The following is a 23,961-nucleotide window of genomic DNA, read 5'->3' as shown; positions in this document are numbered from 1 at the left end:
CAAAACAGTTTCCAGAGACAACAAACCATTAAACATAAGGCAAAGTTTTTGAGCCAAACAACAAATCTTTTATTTACACTGAAGCTGGAATCACACTGAGGGAACGACCGGTGCTGAGCCACTGGCTGACACGTCACACAGTCTCCAGACTAGTCAGTTTGTAGGGTATTGCTGCTGATTTTCTACTGAGTGTGCAGAACAAAAACTGAATTAGCCAAGAAATGCATTCATAGTTATCATTTAAACATCTCATTTGGTTCTTATGGTTTTTTACATTTCTATACAAGTGCTGATAATAAGAGTCATTAAAGGCTCCTAAGTAGAAAGGCTGTGGGCGTTTTGAGAAAACTAAGAGAGGTAAAGGAGATTCTGATGGTTGAGTTTGAGCATTTCAGGTCCGTCAGTCACATTTTAATCCAGACATTAGGTCCCTTTTGAGTCCATTGGCCTTTAAAAAGAAAAATCAGATAATGGGAATCAATCCGTTCAACAGATCATTCAAATTAACTGACTCCATCTGGTAGTGAGCTATTGCAGAGAGAGTAGGCAATGTGTGGTTTGGTTGAGTGACAGTGGGAACACCGAGGCTCCCTGTGCTAAGGCGGAGTGAAAACACCAGAGCAACAATGTAATTGAGGGGGAGAGAGAGAGTGGACGGCCACAGAGACTGCAGAGCAACAAGGACTACTGCCGGAGCTCAGATGGACAACTGCGAAGAGAGATGATGTTAAACAAAAGGGGGAGAGGAGAGGGGAGGGGAGGGGAGGTGGGGGAAGGTGCTCAGTACTTCTTGAACTCCACATCATCTGGTGGGTTCATTTCCACTTTTCTCTTGCCCACATCTTTCCAGTTGGTGCTCAGGACTGTACCACCTGACTCCATCTGCACAGGGAGGAGAGACAGAGGGAGAACAGTCATTACATTGGCAGTTATGCAACACCTTCTCCCTGCTCAGAAATGCTTGGGGCTTAGATAAGTCCACTGCAGCAACTTTCCATAAGTATTGATGAACAAGGTTGACTTTTTTTTAATTTTCTTCTTTTTTTCATAATAAGCTGAAAAGTCAAAGAATTCAAAGTGCTGATCTCCATATAAGCTGACCTTTATTCTCTGAAAGGTCTTCTGCTCTGGGTTGTTTAAACCAAATGCAGATATGACTACTTGACATGAATAATAAAACACCATCAGCTTTACTTTTTATGCTGGAAATCCTTTTTTTCAAGTGTTCTGCTGTGCTCTAGCACCGTGAGATCATAGGTTAATAACACAGAAGGCTGATTCACCCCAATCATCAATCAACATTCAGCTGCAATCACACACCCCGAAACATCCTTCCGTACAAATAAAAACACTCTGACGGAAGCTCGTTAACTAGACAATCAGTTACTGCTGCCGTCAGTCCACACTGCATGTACTACATTAGCTTCACTTCAAATCACGTGTGGATAACACAGGTGTAAATACATACAGTATTTTCCTTATTCCTTATTAACTGTGACCATTCTGATGCTGGGTCATGTTAACTTTGCAACACTGTTATAGAGTTTGAGGAGACACAGTTCTAGCAAAATAACAAATATATCAGGTATCAGATCAGTCAAACGGAGGAAAAAAGATAAAGAATGGAAGCAGAGCGGACCGTCCTGTAACAAACCTCAGGAAAATATAGGTGTTGCTGTGGTCACTGACTGAGGAGGAAAACTTTGCAGCAAAGAGAGGGACCTGTTACTGTGCTCAGACAGAATGCAAAACTAATTTTAGAAATGTTGTGGTGAGTTGTGAGTTCAGTCAGAGGCTGAGCTGAACACAAACACACACACACACACACACACACACACTCTCACAGATACGGTGGGTGTGTCTGTTGCTAGCTAGCTTACAGCTCATGGCTGTGTGCTTCACCTTATGTCTGAATACACCTTAACCGATCAATAGCTACTGCATTCAAGACTGTGCTTCACTTCTTGAACATCTAGTGGTTGAAAAGACCAAGGGCCAATTTTCTGTTCTTTTCTGTGAACTTGGAGACGAGCATTTGAAATAATTTCTAAAAAGCTTTGTTGAACTGAGTTGTCTTTCTCCAATTTGTCAAAAGATGCAGAGGTACCAAAAAACCCATAATACTAAAGCATATCTTTTGTGACTTGTATTAACAGTACCTGTCAACTTAATCTCGCTGCCTCCATGTGCAAAATGACTGTCACAGTTTCCATGGGTATGTGAATATTGGCTAAAGAGATGCATGTCGCTTAAGATTAAAACTTACAAAGGACTTGTTCATGGCTCGCTTGACCTCGTCTGAGCCGTCCGAGTAGATCTGCTGGAAGAGCTTGTTGAGCGCAGCGTCTCCCTCCAGGTTCTCGTTTTTCTCCTCCTCGCTGATGTCCACCACCATCTTGTCCCATTTGCAGGTGTAGTGGGACGATGACGGGTACTGATCTGATGGAGGAGGGAATCTGTTTAAAAAGGTTGTGGCTCACACAGTTTTATTTAAGACAAGCATCAGAGAGTTTTTGAAATAGCCTAGAAGCGTTTGGTGAAGCATTAAGCAGAGTTCCTCAAAACACAGACACAAAAAGCTTATTGCTTTTAAGTAAGAATGCAGGTGTTCACAAATACCTTAACTTTAATCATCTAATCACAGCAAGATGTATTAACTGGCAGGTCTGACTTCATTTTACTCACTTTGCTGCTAAATCATCCAACTCAGATGCTGATGGATTACATTGTGATTTGATTTCTGTATTTTCTGGATGCAATACGCCCAAATGGGAGAGGGAAAAGCGGGAAATGTAATCCAGACACAGATTTACATAAATACAGCACCAGACACACAGCAGACGTATTCAGGCCAAGTGCGGACATACGGTGCTGTGATCCCATAAAGTCAGACGTCAAATATCATGTTTAAATGTAATGCTGGTCCGAGTTATAAGAAGTCACTTATAAACTAGGGGGTGAGCTGGTTTGCATGGAGGATAGTTTGGCTGCCCACTTAACTTTTACTCCACCTTCTCAACACACACACACACACGCTTACATAAGTAATTAATCCCGTCAGTAATAGGAATGTGTGGGCTAAAATACTGAGTCATATTTTGCTGTCATACCTTTCCCTCTCCCTGCCTACTTTTGCCGTCAGACTAATGAAAGACTCAAGCAGGGCTTGACTGCCCACTCTCATTTTTGTGCCGAACAGACAAACACAGGCGTTTATATTGATCTTTGTGGAGAGAGAGAAAGAAAGAGAGAAAGGGAGAGAGATAAGAAGAGGTCGAGGGAGAAAGGGAGAGTGATGAGAGCGTCGACAGAAGGATAGTCTGAGGGGGGAAGGATGCGTTAATGCCAAAGCTGTGCACTGACGAGGATTGAAGTGTTTGATGTTGGACTCCTGTCCTTCTCCCTCCAGCTTCTCCCATCTGATGGCATCTGTCTTCTTCATCTTGATCTCCACCTGACAGAGGAGAAGGGAAGGAAAGAGCGAGAGGGAACAAGGGAGATAACAATGTTTAACAAAATGGCCTTCTTTGGTGCGAGGGACAAAAATAACGCTTCCATTAGAGTGACATCTTAAAAGTACAGGACATCAGATCATTATTGAGGCCAGAGAGACTGTCTGTTCAGAGCCGTCATCAACTTAGCCTTTCGAATGTGTGTGTGTGTGTGTGTGTGTGTGTGTGTGTGTGTGTGTGTGTTTGTGTGTGTGTATGAGAGAGAGACATCAGGGATATGCGGGGGCACAGCTCAATCTCAAACCTCACTGACAGACATACTGCACTAACGAGATGCCTGTCAGCCAGAGGGCCAGTGTGAGAGACGGAGCGGGGAGGGAGAAGAGGAGGAGGGAGAGGAGAGGGGTGGGGGGAAGCAGAGATCCTAATTCCACACAGCAGCATCTGATCCAAATCATTACACCGGGAGAACATGGGAGAGGAGGAAAACAATGAGAGGAGGAAGGACATAGAACGTGCTTTTAACACTGAGCTGCATTGACAGGGCACATACCAGCGAGACACGCGAGCTGCAGCTCTACGTGTGCCCCCCCCCACACACACACACTCCACCACCTCCCTCTCACACCACCCCCTACCACCCATTAACGGTGTGTGTGCATGTATGTGTGTGTGTGTGCTTGATATGAAAGACAGCGCTGGTTATGTCGGTGCAATTAAGGAACATTTCTGCTCTGCTGGGCGATGTGATGATTCATTTATGAGGGTGCCAGAAGAGAAGAGGGGGAACCAAGAGGTAGACAAGGTTAGAGACGAGGAGGCTGAGTGGCATCGAGCGGAGGAGCGTGAGTGAGGGGAGCAGATTGAGGGAAATAAGACAGGACGACCGCTGCTACCTTCTCCAGCGAGGTGATGAGCTGGTGCGAGTGGCGCTGCACTGATAGATCGCTTCGGTGTGTGTCAGCGTTTTCTGCCCCACAAAGGGCCTCGTGCACAGCGCGGCATCTGTGCAGTGTCCGAAATTAACTTTTTGGCTCACCTGCGACAGGCTGAGGAGCTAAAAAAAGATCTCTGCTGAGAATACAGATTACGGCCCAAATAATTCATATACATCCCTCAAAAGTCACATAACTCTTTTTTTCCAATGCAAGTTTGTGCACACAATCAGATTCTGTGAGTTAATAAAACATTCGACTTGCTCTATTATAAAAAGGCAGTTCATATTTTGACATGAACTGCAGCCAATCTTTTACTTCAAGTGTAACTGGTATAGTACACCATGTCTTCCATCTAATTCAATCCACATTTGCATACACGAGGGGCCAAGATGCTTCAACAGAAGTGTGTATCAGATGGTCGAACACCTTCAGAAAACCCCCCTGCCCCTCTAACACCTGTCTGACATCAGAACTGGAAACGGAATATCTGACATTCACAGGCACTTCATGCTGCGATCCAGAGGTACTGAGGTGAAAAAGTAACCAAGGTTACATCTTTTCTCCGCAGCTCTCCTTTTCTATTCCTTACACGACTATTTCCGTCAGTTTTTGTGTGTGAAAATGGGTGCAAGGCTATGAATGTCTTTCAGGAGAGACTGTATGAAAATATGAGCCGTTACACTTGTGTTTAAATAATGCATCACATCGGGGGCCCCTGTTTTTGATGGCTGGCATTTCAACCTGCCTTTAAACATGGCCGCTGAGAACAGTTATAAAGAAGTTGGACAACACTTTGCAACTATAACCAGGCCCCTTAAAATAAGCATTCTGTACATAAGGAGTAAATGAAAAAACATCATTGGAAAAGGAGTTTAGTAACTAAAGTAACTAAACCACAACTGTGAAAACTGCTCCAAAGGTGGGTCATTATTAATCACCTCCTGTAGAGTTGAGATGGAGGGAGTTATTTTGGGCTTCCAGGATTCTGGAATAACCTTCACATCCAGCTCATTTTCTGCATAGACTGTAGGAGCACTTCAAAAGGATTGAAACTCCCCTGGCTGAATCATCAATACAGATGATGGACAACTGTGTTACAAAATATGTGGTTCTTTAATAAATAGTAAAAAGGTACAATCCAAATTTAAGTTTGCTACAGCTCTGATAAGCACATCTGATTGGTTTCTTCTCCATGGAAACAGTGGCTAAGACTCATGGGTAACACAGTATTTAGATCATCTGCCCTCACAGACTGATGGAAACAAACCTCAGAAAGTTTTATCACAAAAAAAAGGTTGCTGTGACATATATAGTGATTGTTTAATTATCCAGGAGACAGCGTTTCCATGGTGATTCATTAAACCCTGCTGAGGGTTGTTCTTCTTTGTCAAAGTGCTCCGTGTTTGATTTCAATCAGTTTGAGACAGTTACTGCTGGCATATTAAATAATGTTTCATTTTTTGACAGATGCACCTACAATCTGGGCACGGATCGTTTGAGCTCTGTAAGGGGTCTCATGCTTTGAAAACTTCAGTAGATATCAAAGTGTTAATTTGCCAGACATGTTCTAATGGCTGACAAAGACCGCTAATTGGAGTTCAGCCTAATACAGCTTTTACAGGGAGCTTGAAATTCTGATTAAGTTATGTTAGATTTCTTTAGATCTTAGGTTTCTTTTATTATGTGTTTAGATTTCTTTTTACCCCTGTGGATATTAATTCTAAAATAATCTTAGTCCAGTTATCCAGCCAGTGGAGTTGCTCAGGTTTTTGGTTTTAATGAGGCTTGTAACAAGGAAGCAAATCATACGCCTGTCTGACTGTTTTTACTGGATCTGCTCATAATCATCTAAAGTTTATGGGTGAGACAAAGTCTGAGAACAGGAAAGATGCAAACACTGCAGACCGGGCAAATTAAATGTTATCATCTTAATATTACCAGCCAGTGCTGCGGGTGCCATTTATTGTCTTGAATGTTTTTGTAGAGCAAAGTGCAGCAGAACTGGAGCCAAGGCGTGAGCGCGAGTGGAAGTGTGTGCGCTTCCATGCGTGCTCCTGGGCCATACAACATTAATCTGCTGCCACATCTGTGTTTCCTGGCTTTTAAGGGACATGGCAGGCCAGGCGCCGTGTGTGTGTCTCTCTGTGTGTGTTTCTGTGTGTGTGACAGGCGAAGCGATAGCTCATAAAGGGATGTGACAGGAGAGCCACATACAGGGGCCACCACCCACAGGACCCCAGGGGCTGGACTATACAATACTGCACAACACACACACACACATAGATGCACATGTGGGCACACACACACATGCTATTTACAGAGGGGCACAGGGGTCCCGTGTCGCTTGTCACATGTGTTTGTAACCATCACGCACCCCCCCATTCTCCCTGCCACAACTCCTCTCCCAGCATCTTCTCCCTCTTTTTCCAGATCCCTGCGGATTTCAAAACAAACTCTTCTAAAAAGACACATAAATGAAATAAATATAAACATTCTTAGACATTGACAGGCATGCAAATTAAAGAGGGGAGACGCCACTTTAGCTATTTGCCGAAAAGAGATGAGTTTGGAGCTGAATGAAGGAGCGAGTGCGGATTCAAAATTGCGTTGAGTGTGTTTGAGGGCACGCGCCCGAATGTGTGTGTGCGTCAGCCGTCTGTTCTGATCAAACACACTGGTGTGTAATTGGCTCCCTGTTGTCGCGGTGACCCCTGCGGTTGGAATGTCTGTCGTAGTGGAGGACAGGAGGAGGTCGCTCTGAAGATAATGTGCTACAGACGACACTCATGTGCACACACACACTGCAAATACTTTGTGAAGATGGCACAAGTGTGTTGAAAGATTACTGTTCAGCCTGTGTATTTGTATGTATGTGTATACGCACGTGCACGCCCATGCTCGGCTTAGCCTTCCCCTGCTAAGTTGTCTTTAAAGACAGCGAGGAGATGAAGCGTAAACATTGTGGAGCGAAGAGTGCAGGGCAGGCTATTACAGAGACAGACAGACCGACATTGGTTGGGAATCAACAGCTCCGAGGGCAATGCATTTTTTTTTTTAAAACGTTCATTAGGGATGCATGCCAATCTGGAGAAACTTGATTTGCTGATGCCGTTGTTCATTTGAATGTTTTTTCCCTCCAGTGGCTCCTTGGCTTCAGAAAAATGAAACGGCTCCAAAAAATTTAAATGAGACACGCATAGAGAAAGCTGCTCAGTTTGCTGGGGTCTCTTACATTGTTGTGCATGTGTGTGCATGCACTTCACCTGTAGTTTATTACGAATTAGGAGCTTTTATGCTGTTTTAAACATCTGAATGCTGTAATTACCATTAAGGGCTTATGAGCCTGGTGTTATGTGTGTGTGTATGTAGGGTCCATGTGTACCCGAGGAGCCCAGTGGACCAGGGAACAGTCAGGGCTTTGTGGGAGAGGAGGAGGGTTGAACACTCTTTCTCGTTATCCTAGAGGTGGGTGTGTGTGCCTGAGTACAAGACAGAGAGAGAAAGACAGAAGGTGTGTGTGTGTCTGTGAGGGTGCATGGAGAGACTGACAAAACAAATACAAAGAAGGTAAATGAGGAAGAAAGAGGATAAAAACAGCGACTGTAGAGAGATGAGAGGGAGTCTAAGACCATCTTCAGCTGCGGTCTCTCTAAGACTGAGCCCCCACATTTGCATACACGAGGGGCCAAGATGCTTCAACAGAAGTGTGTATCAGATGGTCGAACACCTTCAGAAAACCCCCCTGCCCCTCTAACACCTGTCTGACATCAGAACTGGAAACGGAATATCTGACATTCACAGGCACTTCATGCTGCGATCCAGAGGTACTGAGGTGAAAAAGTAACCAAGGTTACATCTTTTCTCCGCAGCTCTCCTTTTCTATTCCTTACACGACTATTTCCGTCAGTTTTTGTGTGTGAAAATGGGTGCAAGGCTATGAATGTCTTTCAGGAGAGACTGTATGAAAATATGAGCCGTTACACTTGTGTTTAAATAATGCATCACATCGGGGGCCCCTGTTTTTGATGGCTGGCATTTCAACCTGCCTTTAAACATGGCCGCTGAGAACAGTTATAAAGAAGTTGGACAACACTTTGCAACTATAACCAGGCCCCTTAAAATAAGCATTCTGTACATAAGGAGTAAATGAAAAAACATCATTGGAAAAGGAGTTTAGTAACTAAAGTAACTAAACCACAACTGTGAAAACTGCTCCAAAGGTGGGTCATTATTAATCACCTCCTGTAGAGTTGAGATGGAGGGAGTTATTTTGGGCTTCCAGGATTCTGGAATAACCTTCACATCCAGCTCATTTTCTGCATAGACTGTAGGAGCACTTCAAAAGGATTGAAACTCCCCTGGCTGAATCATCAATACAGATGATGGACAACTGTGTTACAAAATATGTGGTTCTTTAATAAATAGTAAAAAGGTACAATCCAAATTTAAGTTTGCTACAGCTCTGATAAGCACATCTGATTGGTTTCTTCTCCATGGAAACAGTGGCTAAGACTCATGGGTAACACAGTATTTAGATCATCTGCCCTCACAGACTGATGGAAACAAACCTCAGAAAGTTTTATCACAAAAAAAAGGTTGCTGTGACATATATAGTGATTGTTTAATTATCCAGGAGACAGCGTTTCCATGGTGATTCATTAAACCCTGCTGAGGGTTGTTCTTCTTTGTCAAAGTGCTCCGTGTTTGATTTCAATCAGTTTGAGACAGTTACTGCTGGCATATTAAATAATGTTTCATTTTTTGACAGATGCACCTACAATCTGGGCACGGATTTATTACGAATTAGGAGCTTTTATGCTGTTTTAAACATCTGAATGCTGTAATTACCATTAAGGGCTTATGAGCCTGGTGTTATGTGTGTGTGTATGTAGGGTCCATGTGTACCCGAGGAGCCCAGTGGACCAGGGAACAGTCAGGGCTTTGTGGGAGAGGAGGAGGGTTGAACACTCTTTCTCGTTATCCTAGAGGTGGGTGTGTGTGCCTGAGTACAAGACAGAGAGAGAAAGACAGAAGGTGTGTGTGTGTCTGTGAGGGTGCATGGAGAGACTGACAAAACAAATACAAAGAAGGTAAATGAGGAAGAAAGAGGATAAAAACAGCGACTGTAGAGAGATGAGAGGGAGTCTAAGACCATCTTCAGCTGCGGTCTCTCTAAGACTGAGCCCTTGTTTAAGCTGCAACCCACGTGCACCTCTGGTATGCAGTGTCTGCTGTTGCCATGGAAAAGTGAGTGAGTGTTTTCTGAGAGGGGGCAGTTTCTGTGCAGGTCAGCCTCTACTCGGCACAGTATAGCCAGTGGATATAATGTACACAATATAGACATCAGGTTATATAATGCCACTGCTCAAATTTCCCAACATCTTTTCACAACTCTAGCAACACACAGTATGTAATTCCAGCACCTGTGATCCTGTACTGTCCTTTCATTCCCCCTGTGGCCTTACTGTAAAATAAACAAAAATAAATATCATCATCGCTGTCAGAGGCTCTGCGGCTTGGCTTGTTTGGAAGTTAATACCTCAGCACATTTTCTGAGGAGCTTGTAAACTGTTGTTTTTTTGTTTCTCCTTGCTCACAAGTGTTACTGAACTATAAATCTAATACAAAATGCACATAGGGCTGGGCACTGTTTGACTGTTTTTATACATCAGCAAAACAATTCAGAGTTTCAGTATGCATACCCAAATGACTTTTTTTGACACCTTACTCATTAATTCGAAACAGTTTTGTTTTATACAAAACCCCTTTTTATTTATAAAACTAACTTCTCAAATGTCAAATGGTGTCAAAACACATAAAAGATTAATTATGAGACTTATTGGGCTTGAAGATGAAAATTAGCCTTTGGGCTAAATCTGACACATATATATGACACTGATGTGTAAAATCAATTAAGTTTGTACATTTGTTTTGAATTGTGTTTGCACATCTGTAAACCAACAGGTGCGTAGGAGAAAAGGCAATAATGTAAAACAAAAAAATCAACTCCCAGACATTATCCACACTTATTCTGAATTTATTAAACTGCTAAATTTTGGTACAGTGACCTTCATCACGCATTTCAATCAGTCTTCATCAGCCTTAAACATTGCTAAGCATAATAAATTCACAATATGTGTTGACAGTGTGGAAGTTGATTTTTTGCTTTTAATTTTTTTAAATTAAACAGTCAAATTATTTAAATTATTATTTTGCATTGCATATGCATTTTAAAGACAGACAAATAATAGGAGGAAACATGCTAACACAGGTTGATTATGTATTCTAAGGTCACGTAATTTTCAACAGTGAGTTTTGTGAAAAAAATTCTTTGCAAATGGAATTTACAAGTGCCACAAGGAAATTTGTGGTGACCAGAAATGCAACTTTATCTTTATGCTAAAAACAGCTTATTGACATCTGACAGAAAGTGGTTGGACCATAAATATATGAAGAGAGCTGAACTGAATAAGTGATCTAAAAATAAGCTAATAAAAATACAGAGGGACGTATAACAAACGTGACTCTTGAAAACAAAATGAGAGAATTATTAAAGAACATCACAATTATTTTGTTTCAAACAAACAGGGGGCAGTGAGCTGTGGCTTGTATTCACTTAAATATCTGCAGAGTGACTACCACTCTACCCAATCAACTTTTCTTTTTTTTCACTTTTAAAGTGAAAGCACTTTTTAAAGTGAAATCACTGCATGGGTCTAAGTGTACAGAGATCTTTTTCTATCATCTTGGACTTTTTATGCTTTTTGATCCATGCACTGTTTTAAACTTTAATATAAACTTTACAATATTTGTATTGTAAAACCCCAACAGGCTTCATCAGCACTATACTATCTTCATAAATGTCATTTATATAATGCATACAGCATTTTTATATTACATTTAGCTCTGTATTCTAGTGAAACGTCAGCTGTATTGATACAACCTTTATTCCATTCCTCTCCGCCTGTGTAGGTGGCTTGGGTACATTTTATGCATCTCCTTTTTATCTCCTATAAAGGTCTATAAAGGTCGTCTGTCACCTAATGGAATTAATATAAACAGTCCTAAAGACTGTAATATTACAGTTTTATGAACAATAAACTTCCCTCCTCATGTGGAGTTTAACTTTGGTCAAACTAAATGTTGTGGAGTTTAGATGACTAAATTATAATTACTTTCTAAACTTGAGGAGAAATGCCAAGGCTAAACTGCTTCTGAAGGGTGGACCCAGGATCAGTGCAGGAACTGACTGCGTAATGAGCTGATGCATTGCTAAATCAGGAGATAAATATATATATATATATGCACAAGGCTGCAAATTCACTGAGAACTGCAGCACAAATACAGCGGTCTTAGTAAATCTAAATGAAGTCAAAATCAATCTGATCAAAAAACAAGTAAACCAGATTACAATTCAACAGACCTTGATAAGCATGAATATGTGTTTGACTCCCGTGTAACATTAAGCATTAAGCGACATTAAGCAGTTAAAATGCAAACTTCCCTTTTTTCCATCTAATCAATGGATTTTTGTTGAGCTCCAATTAACTAGTTACATCTAGGGATGCTTCTAAAGATGCTCTGTTCAAAAACTGCAGAAAGATCATCCACCATCCTCAGAATAGTTTTTAAGGGTAAAGAGGACCCCAAGGAAGAAAGCAGAGATTTATGTTGTACTGTATCGACAAGGCCAGGTTGATCAATGTTCTAAAAAACAAATCCCTCCCCTTAACAACTAAAACAACAATCCAAACAACTCGCACAAAAACCTGCTTCTTGATCCGCAGGCTAAAAACCTGACAGTGGTCTAAACCCTGAATCAGCACATAGTCAGCCAGTACACTCATTAGCCCACATCCTCTATAATACACACTAATTAGTCTATAGTAAAAAGTGCCCTACCTACTCATTAGGCCCATAATCACCTTAAACAGTGCTGAGGAACTCTCAGGAAATACAGCCCTAATAAATGTGTGTACAGTGTGTGTTTGTGTGTATGTGTCTTGTGTGTGTAGGAGTGAGGATTTAAGCATATGTGTGAATCTCCTGTTAGCTGCTCAGATGAACTGCGCTAACGTCTCCACAGGAGCTGGACTGTATACAGCGAGAGTGGATTTTCTCATTTCTACTCCAGCTACAGTAAGCTTTACCAGCATTAAGGAATTATAGGTGGTGACAGCCTACTTTATACTGCTTTAAATTATTGAAGAGATTAAGATGTTAATCTCAGAGTGGTAACCCACGTAATGATCAGTCTCAATTTCAGTGAGCTGCTTAAACTCGCATTAGTGTAGATTTCTTTTTTATTGCTATCTGACATTTGACTAATTGGCTTTTTAACCAGAGAGACAAAAATAATCAAAGATCGTCTGTTACAACAATAAAAGCCTGAATACAAAGACAAACTAACTCGTCATTTGATACTCTTTGGCAAAACTGCAGTTCAGAGAAGTAGAGAAGTACCTGCATCTCTCCAGTGTGTGACATTACTACATCATATTTTCTTTATAGCCACATAAAAAATGTTCCCTGACATGTTTAATAGTCTGCTTTTTTATTGTTGAGAGTAACTACTGGAATGGCAAGGATACATACAGTGCTCTACTGATTCTGAGTAAGATTCAACGACTTTTCACTGACTTTCAAAAACTTAGCTGAAGTGTTTCCATGACCTAAAAATGTTGTTTCTTCCTTGTTTGTTTATGCTGTTCAGCTCAGAAAAGTGGTAAACAGATTTATTTTCTTGCTGTGGAGAACAAGATCTGAGAACCAATGTCTAATACTACTGCATGTGAGACACAGGTTATTCAATATCTTATGTAAAATGACCTATTTGTAAAATTCCTTGTTATTTCACAACAAGCCCAGCGGGAGTATCATGTTTACTGACAGGAACATGTAGCTTTGCATTCAAGGATACTCCATAAAGGGCCAAAACCCTGGCACCTACATTATCTACTAAGACTGATGATGTCTATTATTTAAAGGTTCCATATTCTATACTTTTCCTGTGTTTTATTTGTTGTTTTGATATCCATAACAAGATATATGTGTGTGTGTGTGTGTGTGTGTGTGTGTGTGTGTGTTTTTTTTTTTTTTTTTTTTAACCAAAAACCATCTTAACATAGTTTTACATCTCCTCTATCACACTTCTCTCTGGAGCTGTAGTGAGAATCAGGCAAGTTTGTGTCTGCCTCTGAGCCTCTCTTCTGATTGGCTGACCACAGGTGCCAGACTGCAGCCTACTGTAGCTTGGTAAAACTCACAAATGCAAATGGCTATGGCCACCACTGTGGAAAATGTTAAGCAGTCAGCACTGAAATGAGCCAGACAGACAGCTGAATATAGACTAAAATGCTCTGGTATTTCAGGAGAAATATCTTAGGTCACTGAACTCTAATATTTCTGGGCTTGGGAACTTCTGTGCAATGATATATTTGACAGAATGACTGCTTGGTGTTGTGTTGTTAATGAAATTAAAACAACAACAAAAAATCTCACTTTCTACTATACCTTTAACTTTTTTCACCTCTGTGTTTGTTCAGTTCAGCTATTGTGACCCTAGCAAGGACAAAAGCCAGACTATCTTTGTCCAGTGTGCTCCAGTATCAGAGAGCACACATCACAATGCTTTGATGTGTCTTTTAGTGCACAATGGACCATTTAACACAACTGGTGTTTTTGAGAGCATGCAGGTTGTTTCTGCTTCATGAGCGTGTCATCCATCTCAGTAAAATGGCTGTTAAGCCTGTCAGAAACATGTCAAATCATTGAAAATGTATGCCAGACTGTAAAATATTTATCGCTGCTGATGTTAAATTCAACATTTGATTCCTAAAAAGTGGGGTCCCTGCTGATATTTGTTTTTGGAGTTGAAGTTTCTACTCTACATTTAGCCTCTAAAAGCTCTAATGAAGATGACTGAATGGGATGGGTGTGGTACCTTGGTGGTGAGGATCTTGAAGCTGCTCTGTTGAGGGACGATGGGGTGCAGGAGGTGGAGGTTCAAGCTGTAGCTCTCCCCTGATGCCAGCTGGATCTTTGCATCAAGCTTAAGACACCAAAGACACAAGATTTTAATCATTATGGGCAGAAATATGCATCACTAGAAACTTAATTTAAACATTTCTATTTGAATTTAGAATTTTACGCTTTAAAAACTGAATTTTAACTATATAGTTTGAATTTGTATTGTTTAACTTAAATTGCTGCTTAGAAAAACTGAATTTGAATATCATAATTTGAAATTGAATTTCTTCAATTTGGAACTGAATTCAAATAAACTTGAGAGTGAATGTAATACTAACTGACTGTGACTGAATCCAACTCACTGTGTACTTCCACATTCAGCTCTCACAATTCAATTTCAGTTTACTGAGACACACATCTGGTGGTTGAGAAGGAGCAGTGGAGCAAAGCTCTATGAAGAATTTTCAATCAGGAAAATTAAAATTCAAATATAAATGATCCAAATTCAATTTCCAGTTTCTCATATTTCTGCCCATACATTACTCCTCATTGTGTGCCATAGAGTCTAGCAGTAAACAATATACAAATATGTAATTAAAGTATATCTAAAGTAGTATCATGAAAATCGTTGAAAATTGTTAGGAAACAGACAACTAAGGAGTGAGGAGAGGGTGAAGGTGTCAGTGTGTCCATGAGAATAATCATCTGATGTGGCTGGTGTGACCGTCAGGAGTATCCTCACTCTGTCCCCTTCAGCCACACAGTGACCAGTGATGTTTGGGGGGGGGGGGGCTCAGACAGCTCCTAACAGCCTGTCACTCACTGGGACAGGCTGGGTGGGTGGGTGGGTGGCTTGTTGGTTTACAGGGACATGGGCTTGGCTGTGGCCAAAATCCTCACACTGCTTACACACACTGATTTGACAAACCCTCACATAGAAACACACTGTACAGTATTTTAATTATTATTTAATTAATATTTTCTTTTTGGACAAGCATCCTGTAACCTGCAATCATTTGCAGTTTATCGCCTCCCACATCACTAAAAATGGACTTTTCTGATTTTGGGCCAAATCAATGCAAGAAGTAGTTCATCAAGGATAAAAACTTAGAAAGTTAGCTGCAGTAGCTTTTGGGCAATTCCACAAAACTATCAAAGCCTTAATATTCATTTCCAGTTGAATTCCTGTGCTGTCTGTAGGTATACAGCTGCTGCGTACTCAGTCACCAGGGAAAATAACTGGAACCACTGCCTTTCATCTTTAATTTCTTTTGTATATACTGACCTAGTAAAAAATATATGAACTTATCTGTACTTTGCACCACAGAGGCAGCTTAACAAGTGACTGTGTGATTCGGAGCGAGTGAACTATTTCTTTTGAAATGGGGTAAACTCAGTTTGTTATTCTATTAGGAAAGACAAAGCCATTCCCTGGGGTGCCCTGCAGTTACCCCTCTGAGAGAGGGAGAGAGAAGTGGAAAGACAGAAAGGAAAAGAGAAAAAGAGAGGGAAAAGAGGGTTGTCCCTGGAGGGGTTTGTGGCTGATCCTAGATCAGTTATGCCTTCTATCTACAGACAATTAGGAGGTTGGAGAAGCTGGGGAGGGTAAATTGTTCTCAGATCTGTACTTTAGGGGCAATGTTAACAAGGCACCACTGGAGGCATAGTTGGGTCCATGGGGAGAGAGTGTGTGTATGTGAGTGTGTATGTGTGTATGAGACCCATCTAATGGGCCCCCCTGAGGAAACACCCAAGAGCTAACCCATCTCTGTTCCACACACACACACACACACAGCAGAGAGAAAACAGACTCTCTTCACTTCAACACTGCATTTAAGTGTGTGTACCTCTTTTTCCATGAAGTTGATACACACACCATCCTTGGGTACATTTTTCACCATGACTGTGACAATGACTTGAGCTTCTGTTTGGTACCAGTCATGTCTGAAAGAAACACACACATACAAATGATTAAAAAGTCTGAATAGCACATGCTTCACTGATATGACAGGATTTGTTCTATTTCGACCACTAATTTGATTATTACAAAACTGAAATCTCACATTACCTATAAAATCAAATAATAAAAAAGCAGCTCATTATTAACATGTACTGTCAATTCACAAGGTATTTACACACTTAAACAGAATGGGGCTGCTTCGATGCACAGGGGCGTGGTTAAATATTAAGCTGGCAGAATAAATAAACAGTAGAAACATAAAACTGTTTTGCAGTTATACACTTACTTCACAGGTGGAACCACTGGTGTCTGCTGGGTCATTCAATACCCGAGACGAGATGACAGTTAGAGAGGTGATAAGGCAGAGGGATGAAACAAAAAAGACACAAATGAGTAAAAACAACAAAAGACGCCTAGTAAGGCTTCTTTCTTTGAAGCAGGAGCGTACACAAGGCTGATACTGTCTACTGATGCCGAGAGCAACACTGCCACCAGGTGTCTGAGCAGAGAAACTCACCCTGTTTACACTGCTGTTCTGTGTCTCATCTGGAGGGAAAGAGAAAAAAAAAAGGGTGTGTAGCAGGTGGATGCATTTAATACACCCCTCAACTGCTGAAACCTAAATCTAAACCTAAATATGATGATTAAAAAGCTGTGCGAACACAACTTTTAACCTAATGCACATGTGTCTACAGATAAATAGAGATAATCCTCCACAAACACACACACACACACACACACACACACACACACACACTCCCCTAGCCTTGCCACTAGTTTGTTTACTGGCCCATCTACGCCCATTATAAGCCCCGTGAGCCCAAACAAGCCTGATCACCATTTACTAGCATGCTATCATACATTATTCACTGCTTTCATTACACAGTGAGAGTACAGAGAGAGATGAGATGATAGGAGGCGTGTTAATGTTGTCTTAATGAGGTCGCGTTTGAAATGGTGGGGAGCAAGGCTGTGTGTTTGTGTGTGTGTTTTAATACAAGCAGGGTGCCACATGTGATGGAATAACCAGGTGCCATGTGTGTGTGCCTTGGCTGGTGGTAAACATACTGTCACCAGAAGAAACAACGACTGCTCCTGGTGTGAGCGTGAGCGAGAGCAAGTAGGGTACTTTCAAGTTTTAGATGTACGCCCTGGTGTGCATTTGTCTGTGTGTGTGTACTTTGAGCAGGCTTACGAAGGGGTTGGGTCTCATCGGGGGCTTTCAGACATCAGTAAAGTTAACTCTGATGAATCATACCGCTCTTGGGAGTACATGTGCACGCGGGTGTGAAGCGTGTTTGTCAAAACTCATGCTCTTGTTTACCTGAGATGATCCAGAGGACCCAGGCATCACCAACAAACAGAAACACACCACCCAGACATGGCATGCATCTTTTATTGGACTAAGTAGCTCTGCCTAAACTCTCCACCACCGTGAGCACAAGCTGTAGATTCATGGATGTGTGCTCGCTCATTTGTTTGATCAGACTGTGCCGTTTAGCTTAATGTTTGGTAGCAGGGAAAAAACTGTGTATAGACGTTTGAGCGCAACTGGTCATGGATTTGAAAGCCAGGAACTTTTTTAAGTAGATCTGCCAAGGGGAATATTGTGTAATAATATGTAATACCTTATATAACATATGTAATGTACAGTATAATATCTTAATATCCCAAAATATAATATCCTAAAGAACCTAAAATCAAAGACCAATCAGCTCTAAATACAGGTCTAGTAAAAAACATAAGACATTATAAATGTGTCAATTCAGCTACTTACCATGCCTCATCTCCTCACAACGCTTGATCCAGATCTCATATGATTTGTCAGAAACTGTGGAAATCACAAAAAAGAATAGAAGTTTTCTGTCTTGCCTGATTACAAAATAATATATAAAAATCAAAAGAAACAAACAAAAAACCCCTGTTATTAGAGAATGTAGCGAAAACATTTGAGAAGTGAGTTAGAGAAGTGTTAATGAAGTCTACAGTGGTCTGATTCAAGTGCTGGAGAAGGCTAAATTAATTCATTCATTTAATAGGAAGCAGAAATGATACAGAAGGAAATAGGCATATGTAACTATGGGTAAAAACAAGTAAAATACGTTTAATACAGTAGTGTAGGTTATATAAGTAGACCAAAGGAGCTGAGACAAAAAAAGGATTCAGAAACTCTGAGCCTATTTTTTGTCTTATTGATTGAATTTATTGAATGCTTCTTCAAGATTTGAATGAAATAAGTTATAAAATTTGAATTAAAATCAATTCACGCCTTGGTGACAACGATTCTATTACAGCCAAAACTATAGCATTTTCTTGTTCTGTGACATATATTCACTTTATGCAGTGAGAATCCATGTGTTGTTACTCATGTTTTTGTTGGTGACCACAAGTATGAAGGAGATGGAGAAACTGTAACTCTATAGTGAGGAACTTCATGAGATTTTGTAACAGCTGATCTTTATATTGAAAATGGTAGCAACAGTGTTTAGGTTGAAAATGTGCAAACAATGTGGACTAACACTGGTTTCACTAGCTTGCATGATGTGGAACTCCACAACAATCCCAGCTGTTTTTGGTCTTTAGGCCCAAAATATACACCTGCTCTTTTTGTAACACTGTTAGCATAACTGACATGACTAAACTAGAGACTGTCATTAACCAATTCAGGAGGATTTGATGCAATGATTCTAAGATAGCCTTTTATTGTTATTTAAATAAGACTGTACTGAACCTATCCTAGATATTCAAAAGATATTTGTTGATTTGCTGTTTTCCCTTGTTGCCCTGCTTGTCAGCTTATATTGTGTATGTCTGAGTATAAATTACAGTTTTATCTATGTAAACATAGTCAACATCTATTTTTAAGAATCAACTAATTTTTATTTGACAAATTTTTAATCGGGTGGCGGTGCGAGGAAAGACGCAGAACTAGTGTTTATGCTTCTTCTCTGCTGCATTGTGCTCTGTATGGTGCGAGCAAAAGACTGCTACAGTGGTCGGCAATAAAAAGAAGCAGATTACAGCATTATGCCTGGAGGAGGTTGTGAGGAGTTACTGTTTTAGTAGTTTCACATTCAAAATCAGTCTAATAAGGGTCTGCGGACTGATTTGAAATGCTGCAGCACAATTGCTGACAGGAACCATATTTCTCCTGTGAGCCTCTCTACATTGGCTCTCAACTCAAATCCAGAATAGAATTTAAAATCCTCCTCCTCACCTACAACGCCCTTAATGGTCAGGCACCATCCTATGTTCAAGACCTTATAGTTCACTACAATCCCACTAGAACATTGTGCTCCCAGAATGCTGGTTTACTGATGGTTTTTCAGGAACAGAGTGGGAGGCAGAGCCTTCAGCTATCAGGCTCCTCTACTGTGGAACCTTCCCCCAGTTTCTGTCCGGGAGGCAGACACCCTCTGCACTTTTAAGAGTTGGCTTAAAACTTTCCTTTTTGATAAAGCTTATAGTGAGGGTTGGCTCAGGCTAGCTTGACCCATCCCTTAGTTATGCTGCTAGATGCATTGAACTTCTCTCTCTCTCTCTCTCTCTCAGTATGGTATTATATCCCATAAATACATGTTACTAACTCAATATCTTCCCTTTCCTGTAGTATTGTGCTCTTCTGTCTCTCTCTCCTCTTCTGTCACTTTCTGCAGGTATTTCTGCCTCTGGAGCTGTAGTCTCCTGCTGCTCCTACAACCCCACTCAACACCTGCTGTTTTGTTTAAAAATTATTAGTACTGCTTCTAGTATTACTGCTACTATTACATTTACGACTCTAATTGTCATTACTATTATTACCTCTTTTGTCTGCACTATGCTACGTTCTCCTGTTGCTATTTTCTACCCCCCCAACCCAACCCAACAAGTCGAGGCAGATGGCCGCCCACCCTGAGTCTGGTTCTGCTCAAGGTTTCTGCCAAGGAAGTTTTTCCTTGCCACTGTCGCCTAGTGCTTGATCATGGTGGGAACTGTTGGGTCTCTCTCTGTAATCATAATAATATAGAGAGTATGGTCTAGACCTGCTCTATATGGAAAGTGGAAAGTGCCATATAATAACTTCTGTTGTGATTCGGCACTATATAAATAACACAGAATGAACAACACAACACAGAATGAAGCAGTTTCATATTAAAAAGTCTATGTTTCTCCATGACATGGACACAGGACGTTGAGAGCGGCTGTTTGCTCATCTTGTTTATCTGATAACTAAAGATCCAGACATCTTATCACAAAAATCCTTCATCTGGATTAAGATTAGCATCACAACATTAGAAAAAGTGACGTGACTTGAAACATTCAGAAAGTAGTTGGGTGAAAGTGTTTTAATGTCAGCCACTGCTTACTGGTTTATTGTATATATGCTCATGTGACAGCTAATGACAGGAACAAATAACAAATAGCTTTGGTGACTGAAATGATTTCAGACTATATGCAGCTGCAGCTCTGAAAAAGAATCTGATGGAAGCCAAGAAAGTAGCAATAACAACTGATGCATGGACAGCTCGGCTCGACAGTGACTGGAAGATTTCAGGTTCTGTGCTTTAGACACAGATGAGACACATTGCTGAAAACTAGTCTGAGGTGCGTTGTTAATGAGTGGTGCTTGGGAGGTAAAGTTGGTCCATCTGTGCACTGCAAAAAACATCACTTGACATGATAACATATTATTTTCGTTGGAGTGGAGGGCACGTGTTAATTATGACGACTAATCAACTAATCGACTTTAATTGGTTTGATTAATTGACTTCAAAAAGTAATCAAAATGCCCATCCCTAGTAATTAACATACGAGTGCCTCTGGTACAACACTATATGGAACAAACCACTTGCTTCATTTGCCCAACTGATTCCAGAAACACATAATTGAGAAGTTTATGGTCTGAAGATTCACTGCTATCATATGGCACAGAATAACACTGAAGATATCAATATTAACTTTCATTATAGTCCTTTATTTAAGAATTATTTAAAAACGTATAAACTAAAATAATTACATTAAATATGTAAACTATAACACATGAAAAGGTCACCTGATGAGGAGGAGACATAGATCAGGCCTAAGCCTCACAGCCACTTAACCACAGGGAAAAAGACAAACCGTGTTTAGATTGTCTGTAATTTCTGAAGTTTGCCATGTTACCTGCACTTTACTATACAGTATATTCTACACTGATGTGGTACAGTGGCTCAACTGTTGCCATGAATCCTGTAATACACTTTATAGATTGTATGTTAAGAAATCATACTGGCATGTACTTCACTCACTAAAACTTAAGGACACAAGTTAAGAACTTTGTATTCATGAGGAGAGCGAAGCAGACAGTGTACCACTGCTAACAGTGGTTGGTAATGACTGGGATGATGAAAAGTTTATACCTCAGGCCAAAATAGGCTGTACTCACCGTCCAGCTGGTGTCCCTGAGTGAAGGCTGCATGTGCTGAGTCATAGTGGTTCAGGTAGTACTCCGCTATTCTGCAGTCGGGAAAGAAAAACATGTCTCACTTAGACTGGATAATCTTCAAAAAATAAAAGTGACTCCTTCTGACTCACAACATTTGGATCACATGTCGCATTAGAGCAAAAAGTTCAAACATTTCTTGCACATCAATTTTCTTTCTTTCAGTTTGCAAGAAATTAATCAGTCAGAAATTTAAAATCACATATGTCGACAAACTATTAACATCAGAGGCACAACTTAAAACTTACACAAAAGAAAAAAATGTGTTTTACTAGCATTTCTAAAATTATCATGTAAAAGCAGGTGTGTTACTTTATCTGCTGTGGGATGCAAAAATTAATGTCTAAAGATCAAATTTATACTTATACTAGAGCTTTTGCCAAATGACACAAAGGTGTTTAGTTCCATCAGCAGCAGCTTCAACTGAGCTTACATATTATAGCATATATGCAATTTTCTTTATTGTGATACAGTACACACCCTGTTCGCATTAAAGCAAGGGCAAGGGTGGGTTTTAGCTGTTGTGCTTTCTTGGCATCATCGGCAGCACCTGTGTAGAATAAAAAATACTATGTTTATTATACAGTAGGTATATTTTGATGAATACTAAAGATACAACTCTAATTTTCTCTAGAGAACACAAACAGATATTAAATCACTATTACAACTGTGATCTGAATCTTACAGGCTAATGAGTGGTTTATGAAGTATAAGGAACCAACTACTAGATTATACTCATACCCCAAAACAAATACAGTTGTTGTTGTTGTTAGAATTTAAATTTTTCTTAAAATGTATATTTCTGCAAGCAAGTATAATCATTCAAATTCATTTTAAAAAGGCTATTTTCTAAACATGTTTATCAACATATGCAGTACATAGGCTTACAGCTGTAGTTTTTCAGAAGGATGTGGGCATAAGCACGCTGGCAGAACCACTCAGCGTTGTCCGAGTCTTCTTGTAAGGCCTCATTAAGTGCCTAGAAGAAAAGAGAAGGCATTTAAGTGGACAGCTTACACGGTGTTAATGGAAGAAGAGCAACACTAGGAAAATTCTGACATGACTGTCTCCTCTCTCTGCAGGTCTGGCTTTCACCCACAACCATTTTACAGATGACCTAATATACAGGAAATCTACTGGGAAAATATTAAGTGGACGAGGTGATTCTGAGAAGATGAAATGCGATGTGTACTCTAACAGTGTTCAAGAAGAAGTCTCCATTATTCAAGGGGAAATGTGTTTATAATGTTAAGTTAATAAATATAGTAAAGAGTATTAATTACTGACTTCTACTCAAGTCTGTTGGAGATGACACTGACAGCTTGAGTTATCTAGTAATAACTTCTAATGACCGAGAGATGTTACGTTTTTAATGTCCAACAAAATAACCGTCGTGCCACCTTTAAAATGTTACTGATACATAAAGATATAGCTAATGATGCTCGCCTGTTTGCATGATGACGCTAACAGGAAACGTTAGCTAACTTTGCTGGCTAGTAGCAGTGCCAAAAATCAATGCTAAGAGCAGAAACAAATGTCACCGACAACACAGTCAGTGTCCTCCATAAATCAGCTGGTTAAGTTGATGTGATAACCAGAAAGAGCTACCAAATATGATATATGTTTATGGTTAGCTAACGGCTGTGTTTACCTCCAGAGCCTTCTGTGGATCCTCGTCAATGAAGCTATCGGGGAAGCTGCTAAAGCGAAATAAAAGAACAGTTAAGCACCTGAGTGGAAACAAATTTATCAAAGTGTAATAAAAACTACTTCATATGTTCAGTTTAACTTGCCGTTCGGTTGCCATGGGTTTGCGGCGGATGTGTACAGTGTTGCTGGACTAACAGGAAAGTTCTAGATGTGGAGACAGTTGGCTGGAAACGTGATAGCAGCAGCAGCAGCAGCAGCCACGGCTAGGGCGGAGCAGCGGGGCCTGTCAACATCCGCTGCACCATGTTTCTACGACCGCCACTGCGCCACCTACCGACCTGGAGGAGTCAGTGAAACAACGACTGTACGAGTATGTCCTGTATCTCCTTATATTTCACTATTAACCTTAACATAATAATAGACTATGTATGCCTGTCAGTGGTGGAAGAAGAATCCACTTGCTTATATTGTAGCAATACATCACTGCAAAAAATACAAAAATAAAGTTGCAAAGTAAAGGTCTTGTATTCC

General features: G+C 40.5%; 1 protein-coding gene across 3 annotated transcripts; it reads right to left on the bottom strand.

The window, feature by feature from the left end:
* Positions 1–45: 45 nt before the first annotated feature.
* sugt1 (SGT1 homolog, MIS12 kinetochore complex assembly cochaperone) lies at positions 46–23,733 on the bottom strand. 3 transcript variants are annotated; one of them, XM_018677437.2, is made up of 13 exons: positions 23,574–23,733; positions 23,432–23,480; positions 22,669–22,759; positions 22,261–22,330; positions 21,724–21,794; positions 18,097–18,150; positions 16,837–16,865; positions 16,606–16,631; positions 16,207–16,303; positions 14,334–14,441; positions 3,364–3,454; positions 2,267–2,439; positions 46–882 (listed from the first exon to the last, which is right to left on the bottom strand). In XM_018677437.2, exons 1-13 carry the CDS (start codon positions 23,585–23,587, stop codon positions 781–783), a joined length of 975 nt encoding a protein of 324 aa, XP_018532953.1. In that variant the 5' UTR covers positions 23,588–23,733; the 3' UTR covers positions 46–780. The 3 variants fall into 3 exon arrangements, with proteins under 3 accessions (XP_018532953.1, XP_018532954.1, XP_018532955.1); XM_018677438.2 differs by having other exon boundaries at positions 16,606–16,628; XM_018677439.2 differs by having other exon boundaries at positions 23,432–23,477; positions 23,574–23,707.
* Positions 23,734–23,961: the final 228 nt, after the last annotated feature.

This window comes from Lates calcarifer, linkage group LG4 (genome assembly GCF_001640805.2).
Source record: "Lates calcarifer isolate ASB-BC8 linkage group LG4, TLL_Latcal_v3, whole genome shotgun sequence".
In the NCBI taxonomy this organism is placed as follows: domain Eukaryota; kingdom Metazoa; phylum Chordata; class Actinopteri; family Centropomidae; genus Lates; species Lates calcarifer.
Note: the sequence above shows the minus strand (reverse complement) of the source record. Positions and strands in the feature narration are given on the sequence as shown.